Here is a 10,000-nt window from a genome sequence, read left to right as displayed (position 1 = left end):
AGGGGAGGAACAGAGAGAGAGAGACTCTCTCTCTGTTCCTCCCCTTCTCTCTCTCTCTCTCTATCTCCTCCCTCTCCCTCTCTCTCCATCTCTCCCACCCACTGCCACTCTCCCTCTCCCTCTGCTACTCTCTAACTCAAACACTCCCCTTATCAAAACTAAGAAATAAGAACAAATGAAAATGACAAACATCAGGAACACTTGAAAATACACCACCTCTCCAAACCGGCTTCGCTCTCCCCCCAGACCCTTGCAGTGACCGGAAATGCCTTACCTGGTACCGGGGTCAATGGTTGGCAGACCCGGCCACCTGTACGGACAAGCGGCGACTGGTGAACTTCTGCCCGACCACTAACCAATGGTAATGGTACTGAATGGGGGAGTTGTTTACTGGCGAAATGTGCTAAATAAATGAGAGGTTTCTATTTGATTAGCTTATTATGGAGGGGGGGGGCTAGGGGGGGTAGGATTCGTTATTACTATTCGTTATTACTATTATCATTATTGAACTTTTTATTTTATTTTTTATATTTTTAGCAACTCTTTCGCAAAAAGCAATAATACATTTCTTCATTCTCTCTATCTCTCTCTCTCTGTATCTCTCTACTCCCTCCCTCCCTCTATGTTTCCCACTCTCTCTCTCTTTGTCTTTCTGTCTCTCTCTGTAACTCTCTCTCCCCCCCCCCCCCCCTCTGTCTCTCTGTCTCTTTCCTCCTCTCCTTTTCTCTTTCTCTCCAGGTGTTGCGCTCCGCCCTGCAGAAGGAGGTCGAGGTGTCGCAGGAGGAAAGGTTACTGCGTCCCGAGGAAGTCCCTGTGTCCGAGCGGCAGGACGAGGCGCAGGCTGTGTGGAGGGAGGATGTGCTTCTGCTGCCTGCCAGGTGAGTGAAAAAAAGGGGAAAAAAAATAGGAAAAATTAAAATGCAAAATGGAAAAGGGAGATTAAGGAAAAAAAAAAAAAAGAAAAGAAAAAGGATATAGAAAAATAGATAAATAAAATTAAAACAAAGGAAAATGGGAGGATGTGCTTCTGCTGCCAGCCAGGTGAGATAAGAAAAAACAAAATTAAAAAAGAAAAAAAAAGAAAATGGAAAAATGTAAAAGGGAGATTAAGAAAAAAAAATTAAAAAATTAAAACAAAGGGAAAGGAAAAAAAAGGGAAATAAAAAAGGAAGGAGAATGAAAAATTAGAAAAGGAAAACGGGAAGGAAACCAGAAAAAAGGGGAGGACAATGAAAACAAAATAAAAACGAATATTAGAAAATAGTGAAAGAAAATGAAAGAAAGAGAAAATAAAAGAAAACAAGATAATAAAAAAAGAAAATGTAAATGAGAAAAAACTATTAAATTCTATAATGATATGTGCAAAATCAGAGTAACGTTATTCGCTTCAAAGTAATGAAACAATGAAGGAAAAAATAAATACTTCATAGACAGAAAAAGTAGCTCTTAGATGTGATTACAGAAATAAAAGTCATCTTAGAAGTTATCGTTCAGTACCTATGTTTGTATAAGAATATTTCCTACTGAAAAAAAAAAAAATGTAATACCACTCTCGCTATCAACAGATTGGCCGGTTCCGCGTTGCAATTGCTCCCAGAACAGAGGTTAGTATCAAGCGCTTTTATCTTTTGTATCAAACATATTTATCTTTATAATCGAGCACATTTGTCTTACCATTTTACGTTTTGGTTTCTCAAAATAAGTTTCTAACCAACGCCTTCAGGATGCTTTATTAGTCAGCTCTGTTTCTAGAACTTCAGGATGCTCTATAAGTCAGCTCTGTTTCTAGCCTCTCGATCTATGGAATGGTATAGATTGGTGTGATGTGAACAGTCTATAGGGTTGATGATTGGACATTAAAAGAAGTTTCCTTTTTTTTCATTACCATCATTAGTTTTGTGTATCTGTGTTGATGCATCACTATGTATGGTCATGTGAAGGACTGTGTATGTTTGTGTGTGTGTGTGTGTGTGTGTGTGTGTGTGTGTGTGTGTGTGTGTGTGTGTGTGTGTCTGTGTGTGTGTGTGTTTGTGTATGTGTGTATACGTGTGTGTGTGTGGTCAATATCAAGAATCCCATACAAAGCTGTTTATGAGGGACACCTTTCACTCTAATATAACGTCACACCGTTTCTGTTTCATCTGTTTAATACTATCGTTATCGTTATCATTTTTATCATCATTGTTTTAACAGTATTATCATTATCATTATCAACATCACCATCACCATCATCGTGATTATCATATCATCACCATAACCATCATCCTCAATTTACTTATCCGTCTTACCTATTTATCTCTCATTCATTCTCTTCACATATTCCAGTATCGGTGTGCGAGCCGACAGGAACCTTCTCCCTTGCTGAGGACAGCTGCGTTCAAGTCCACAGCCCTGGTTACCCTTACCCCTACGACAACGACGCGTCATGCTCCCTTAGTGTCGTGGCTCCGAGTTACTGCAGAATTATCGTGGAGTACTGTCAGGTGGAGCTGGAAAGGTGTCCTTATGATTACGTGAATGTCACCGATGGCGTAACCAGGTGAGGTATATTGGATTTTAAAAAGGTGGGGAATGGATTGTTTGTGATTTTTTTTTTTTCCCCTGTGTGTGAGAGAGAGAGAGAGAGAAATATCTTGACAATCAATGAGACAAATAGACAGTTAAACAAACCAATAAATACACATAGCACTCCACAGTCGACAGACCTACATTTTAAGCAAGCACTAACCATCCACATTTCTCCTTGTATTTTTCGCTCTGGATAATGCCAACGCCAACAGCAACTCGTACTGCGGGAGCGCTACCCCAGCTGGCTTCACTTCAGACGCTAACACTGTCGACTTCAGTTTCTTCTCGGATTTCAGCCAAGTGAACAGAGGCTTCCAGGCTTATCTCTCGACCAGCTGCGTGAGTATAGGATAGGCTCTTCGTGAGCGTTTTTTTCTTTTTATCTATTCAATATACTTAGAAATACGCGTGATTCGATTTGGTTTATGTTTATGGGGGTGAAGTCCCTAAACTTTGGTCATTTGTAGTTTGTGTTACTGGAAGGCTGAGCTGAATATGTGTAGTTTATTTCTGTTTATATAGTATTTTGTTGATCATTAGTTTTTTTTACCAATTCTGTATACACTGTTTCAGGGTTTAACTCATTCTCTCTCGCTTTTCCTTCCGTACTTTCATTTTCTATTCCCCCTCTCCCTCCCTCGCCCCCCCCCCTCTCTCTCTCTCTCTCACTTCCCCGTATTTTTTCTTTCTCGTTTTCGTTCTTTGGTTTACCATTCTCCTTTCTTTTTGCAGTTCGACTGTACTCAGGGACCGACTTATACGGGTTAGTGAAGCTGATTTAGCCCACTCTTCTTGTGTGTGTGTCTGTGTTTATGTGCATGTGTGTGTGTGTGTGCGTATATTTTATATATGTTTGTGTACACCCATACATACGCGCGATTACATCTACATGCACGCATTTGAACTCAATGCTGCAAATACTCTTCCCTCTCGCTCTGACCCTTCCGTACCACCACCCTCTCCCTCTCCGTCGCAGTGTGCAGCGACACCGCCATCACCTCGAGCACCGGCGGTCTGATCAACTCCCCCGGGTACCCAGGCAATTACCCGACCTTCGTGAGCTGCTCCCTCACCATCAGCGCTCCTGCTGGGTCGACCATTAGATTTCAATATTTAGCGTTCGCTTTGGAACCAGCTCCGCCGACGTGCTCGTTCGACTTCTTCCAGATCTACGACACGTCGGCTCCGTCCACGTAAGATGCGGGAAAGAATCAGGATTTGTTTGATGTGTTTGTTTATTTATCTATTATTTTTATCATTCTTTTTCTCAGTATTATCATTTAGTTGTAATGGAATATATGAATAGAAATATATTGAAGACAATGATGGACGTAGACAATAAAATTTGTGTTGAAATATAGCAATGTATGTATAGAATTGTAATAATATATTTAACGAAACATAAGGAATGTAATAAAATATAATGATATGCGTAATGAAATATGATTCATTTAATGAAATATAATACTATCTCTAATGAAATACAATGATACAGTTGATAATATATATACGTATATATATACGTTATATATATATATATATATATATATATATATATATATTGAAATTAATAATATACGTATTGATGAATGGTACCACCTGACAGTATCCTCGTCCTCTCGCCCATTTCCTTCTGGTTATCAATCTAAGCACATTTCCACTACGAACAGGACAAAATACTGTGGAAATATCGCACCCAGCTTCACGGCCTCTTCAACAAATGAAGTGACGATCCTATTCTCTTCGGACAAGTCTGATGTCTATTCGGGATTCTCGATCTGCTTCACGGTAATATAAGGTGAGTTTTGGTCGAAACCTCGAATGCTATTTCAAGCGTACGGGTAATACGGTCCCTTGTTGGTAGGTTTAAAGGGGTTCGAAGCTTCATTCACGGGTGAGTTTGTAGTATTGGGTAGTCAGAACTCTTATTCGGACACGAATTTTGTCTCGGCCGCCCGAAGAATATGGTCCTTTTGGTTTAGCTTTGAAGGATTTTGAAGCTTCTTTCAGGTTTCTTTTTATGTGCCAATGTGCAGTGTCTTGAGATTATTTAGTTTCCATACAAATTATTTGAAATATACGAATCATGAGTTTCTATTCTTGTATTCAAAACACATGATCTTAGTAGGGCGGTTCACGCATGCACAATACTATTAAAAAGAGAGAGAGAGAGAGAGACAGAGAGAATAAAAATATATACATGAAAATACACACATAAACAAACACATGCACGCGCGTGAGCACTCATACCTAATGAAACTGTTGAAATGAAATGAAGGAGAAATAAATATATATGTTTTTTCAGACCTCGGACTGACAGTTGAACTCCCTTACCCGATAATGGCCGAAGACCGAACCACAAACAATTCTTTCAAATTCTTCACGAAATGCTTCCAAAATCGGGAAAATAAGATACTAGGAATCTGTAAATGACTTGGATCGGTATATTAAGAAATTCACTCATTCAGGATACCCGGTTCTTGATAAATCATAGAGGAAACCACATAACTTTTCTCTGTATTCTTACGTTAACTTTGAAGGAACATTTTCTTGATATTACACTTTTACATTTTCTTGGTATCACACTTTCCTTGATATATCATCCACGTAACTTTCCCATTCTGTCTTCGCCTTAATATTGATTAATTACTTCATTATACCTTTACACTGCAACTTTCCACTGTATCTTTACCTTATTACCGAACGAGTATTTTCCTTGATACTCAATTTTCCTGCTTTCTGATCATTACGCAGTAAATAGGTTGAAGCCATCTTAGAGTAAATAAGCCCATGTGTGGTCGGTTTTCTTGTGTACGCATCACCGCCACACAGAACCATTGCATTAATATTTCCAAAGTGAGATTATGTGTTATTTTACTGACAATTACATCTATGTATGAATCTTGTACTATGGCATATGACCTTGATGTACATTTGCCATATATGGTACTGAATAAAGTTTTTATCGGCATATTAAATTGTTGTTTTGTGCGCCATACACATAAATCTATAATCATACAGGCATATACAGAAACAACTGTGTATGTACTCAGACACTCGCTTATGGACATCCTGATATAACCCTATTTACATATTTGCATGGGTATTATCATTAATATCACTATTATTACTATTATTGTTGTTGATGTTGATGTTTTTATCATTACGATTATTATCATTATTATTATTATTATTATTTTTATTATTATTGTTATTATTATTATTATAAGTATTATTATTTTAATTATCCTGATAATGATAATGGCAATAATAATATTAGTAATAATAATAGCAATAATAATAATAGTAATAATAATAGCAATAATAATGATAGTAATAATAATAACAATAATACTACTACTACTACTACTAATAATAATAATAATATTAATAATAATGGTAAGGGCGAGAATGATTGAAACTATAATATTAATAATAATGATATTGATGATGATAATATGATAATAACAATGGTGATGATAATACTAATAATAATGATACTAATACTAATAATAATAGTGATGATAATGGATAACAATGATAATAATGATAATGATAATAATAATGATAACAATAATAACAATGATGATGATAATAAGGATAACAATGATAACAATGATAATAATAATGATAATAATGATAATGATAATAAAAATGGTTGTAGACTTCAATGTGACTGGTTGGGTTGGGGCTCAAGCGTTTTTTTGTTCAGGTAAAAAATCGTCTGCAGTGAACAAAGGGAAGGTTCCAGGCCCACGGCACGCTGCCACCACCCGATTAGTAGGTTCGGGAAACGTGTGTATGGGGGTGTGAATCTTGTATAAGAGAAGAGTGGAAGGAAAATACAGAATGTGTGTGTTAAATGTTGGATGTGTAAGTATGTAAATGTGAAGCGGGAGATAGCGTAGGCTGAGCGCCTGCGTGGACGTGAAATATTATTCTTCCCTTCGGTTTGAGCCTCCACCTGCTGGAATCGGGAACCCAGGTCTGTTCTAGATATCCGTTTAATATACTCCGCGTCATCTAGCCTTTTTACAGCCTTTCAGTAGTTTCGAGATACCAGAGTAACCAGGAATGTGCTTTTTAGGAGACCCGAGTCCGAGAAAGTTTTGAGCAATTAGTCTTGGTCAGAACCAGAACTTAGAGGTAGTAAATACCATTTACTTTAAAAAGCTCTACAATGGTTTATTTAACGAGCAAGTATCACTCACTTGTGAGTTCTACAGGTAATTCAGTCACGAAAATAGATAGAGATGATACCAGTGTATCACAGCGAGGGTAATGCAAAGTTAAGTGGACGAGGCAGTGACACACAATGGCCATTCTTTGAAGCAATGGATGAAGTTCTTGGATGTGATCCTAGTGTAATACCAGTTGCAAAAGAGTCGTCATTAATGATAGGTAAGGAATTTTACGAGATATTTCAGAAAGAGATGTAATGATTAATTAATTAGTAGTATATATTATATGAGAGACTAAAAGTAAATTGAAATAAAAAATTACATTGTGCTTACAATATTAATGAAACTTTCATCACCAGGCAACCTTCGACTAGTGCTGGACCATCTGAAGTTGTGGAACTTCCAGTGCCATCATCATCACAATCACAGTCTACCAGTTCAAGAACTCTCTCTCCAGCTCCATCAGCATCATCCCTTCCACCACCAAGATCTCATAAACAGAGGCGTTCAGAGGAACAAGAGACGTGACAGAGGAGAGAACATGTCATCTCAGCACTAGACTAATTAGCTGATCTTGTTGTCGAGAGAAATGTTGTGTTAGAAAGGCTTATGCCATCTTTAAGTAACCAGCATGACCAGTACTTGCAGCAAGTTGCATTTAAGTTATTATTGCTCTAGCTCAGTTCTGTAAATGTCAGGAAATATATTTTTTTCGTACTGTAGTCTTTAAGGTTTATCATTTCATTCCTTGAAATGGAAATGTTTATTTGTTAATTCTGTAATGGCAGTTATAACAAATTATTTTCCTTTAGCTTTTGGAAGTACACTACATGCTCAGGTGCTTAAACATGAGGACAAGTTCAGATTGTGATATAGTGTAAACAGAAGTTTCAAATATTTTAAATAAATACGTTTATTATTTTTTGTAAATACATTTAATTTAATTTACCCCCAAATAGAACATGAAGTAAAAAAAAAAAGCGGTGAAACAAAAAATATTTTATTAGACATGATTATGGTAAATATGTCTTACAATTTACAATCCTTGAGTTTTTAAAACTTTCAGAACAAATACATATGTAAATATACACGCAGCAATGCAATACAATGATGAAAGATATGTTATATATACAAAATAAAAATAAAAATCAAGCAGCATGAAAAGGAAAGAAATACTTAAGTGTTCTATCACAGGTACTTATAAAGGTACAGTATATATTTTCAAATATTTTATGAGCTATGAAAATAAGTATCATATTCAAAAGAAAATGAAATGTACAAAAAAAGAGACAAATATAAGGCAGCGATACTTGCAAAAAATACAAACGATTTGACGCAAGAAATTTAGATACAAGTAATGTATGATATTATACAAGTAATATTTGATATTATGCAAGATTTGCCAATTCATCTCAGGTTACAAAACAATGACTTGTAGCTCTGCTTGAATATCATTTTTTTCCTTAAGTAAAATAAAATGATGTAGTACACAGGAAGCTGTAATGACTATTCTAAAGGGAGACTTGAATTCCTCCTCGCTGTATAGGGGCACAATGTTCTCTGCGTAAGCACCAACTCTGACTGGATTCCGGTCCCTGTGTCGTCTCTGTGCAGCTTCCTCTGCTCCTCCTAGAACCTTTTCTAAAGCAACTATTAAAGCTGCGTCTAAAATGGGATCATCTAATTCATCTAAAAGGACAGCAACTCCCGCAACACGCCTAGCAGCGTCGGCCATGTTGGCATGTTTGTTTACAGTAATCAGCTGAGAGGCGTTCCGCGTGGCGAAACCGTTCACTCTGACCGTTTTGGGCCTGTGCAAGGCGCACCGTGCGGAAAGGCTCAAGTGAACGCACGTCAGGTGTCTCGTACACACAACCATAAATAAGCAGACACGAATTCAGTGATCCTGGCACGAAGCGAGGTAAATCCAAGAGAGCACAGGTCTAATGACACTAAGAGCAGAACCATCGTACAGGGCAAAAGTCGGGGTACCCGATAGTTCGACAGTCCAAAAGACCCAAACAACCATGAAAAAAGAGAGTGCTATGACACTTTGGGAACGTCGCCGAAGAGAGAGAATAATAGAAAATGAGAAATATAAGGGAAATGATGCTTTCCTTGAAAAAGCGGATGATTTTATAGCACGGTCCAGCTGCGAGGGCGAGGATGCAAGGCGTGGAAGGCCATCCTTCATGCGGGCGTGCAGTACCTAGCACGCCCGATTGTGGAACGGATAGCCCAGGCTTCTTCATGGGGAAAACTGCGAAGTGATGGCACACTCAAGCCGAGAGGCAAGGCGGGCGAGGCGGCAGCCTCATGCGGGTGCACAGAGAGTGCGCCCGCTTCGTTAGCCGAAGTAGACATCTCGTCCAGATCAAAGGGTTCCTCACATTGTTTATTCCTCCTCGGGTCATCGGCGGGGTCCAGGACCAACGGGATCACGGCAACTACCCTAGTGTCCAAGACAGGCCTGGTGCAGCACGCGCTGGAAGCCGAGGAATTGGTTGGGTCGGCGTGCGGTATATGCATGCCCACAACTGCCTCAAGGCCACAATCGGGGTGCAGGACTCTTCGGTGAAGCTACCGCGTAGCTTCGTGGTAGAAGAGGCAGGCATGTGGCATGGTGAAGACCCGGTCTCAGCCACTTGGCGCCCGCGGGTGCTGTCATTCCTCGCGAGATCGGCCTTAGAGTCGGCGAGCGTGCAGCCGCGCACTACAATAATAACAATAATAAAAATAATATAGTAGTAGTAGTGGTTGCTGTAATAATGATAAAAATGATAATAAAGATGATGATAATGAAAATAACGATAAAGATTAAAAATTTTATTAACTAATAATAATAGAAACAATAATCATGATAATGTTACTGATAATCATGATAAAAAATAATAGCAATATTAATAATGATAAAAATAACACTAGTAATAATAAAAATTATAATGATAATGATAATAATGATAATAGTAATATTAATAATAATAGTAACAGCAATGATAATGATAATAGCAATAATAATAACAATAATGATACTACTACTAATAATAATAATAATGATAATAATAATAATAATGATAATAATAGTAAAAGTAATATCAATGTTAATGATGATAATAATAATGATAATAATAGTGGTAACAAAATAATAATAATAATGATAGTGATAATAAGATACCAATAATGTGATTTTTTTTTGGCCGTGCATATCATAAACTCCTTGACTAAGCCTATGGGTTTCTTGCTTATAGAAA

General features: G+C 37.6%; 1 protein-coding gene across 4 annotated transcripts in view; it reads left to right on the top strand.

The window, feature by feature from the left end:
• The window catches only part of LOC125048416 (cubilin-like), a 7,946-nt gene extending 2,400 nt beyond the window's left edge, over window positions 1-5,546 (top strand). For all 4 annotated transcript variants that reach the window (XM_047647102.1, XM_047647103.1, XM_047647104.1 and 1 more), the window contains 9 exons: window positions 247-361; window positions 739-878; window positions 1,566-1,604; window positions 2,326-2,539; window positions 2,781-2,907; window positions 3,301-3,331; window positions 3,545-3,761; window positions 4,239-4,366; window positions 4,874-5,546. In XM_047647102.1, coding sequence (XP_047503058.1) covers window positions 247-361; window positions 739-878; window positions 1,566-1,604; window positions 2,326-2,539; window positions 2,781-2,907; window positions 3,301-3,331; window positions 3,545-3,761; window positions 4,239-4,365 — 1,010 coding nt within the window. In that variant the 3' untranslated portion in view covers window position 4,366; window positions 4,874-5,546. The remainder of the gene's footprint in view (window positions 1-246; window positions 362-738; window positions 879-1,565; window positions 1,605-2,325; window positions 2,540-2,780; window positions 2,908-3,300; window positions 3,332-3,544; window positions 3,762-4,238; window positions 4,367-4,873) is intronic.
• The last annotated feature ends 4,454 nt before the right edge of the window (window positions 5,547-10,000 follow it).

This window comes from Penaeus chinensis, chromosome 43, assembly GCF_019202785.1.
Source record: "Penaeus chinensis breed Huanghai No. 1 chromosome 43, ASM1920278v2, whole genome shotgun sequence".
Taxonomy (NCBI): Eukaryota; Metazoa; Arthropoda; class Malacostraca; order Decapoda; family Penaeidae; genus Penaeus; species Penaeus chinensis.
This window is presented reverse-complemented; position numbering and strand designations above follow the sequence as displayed.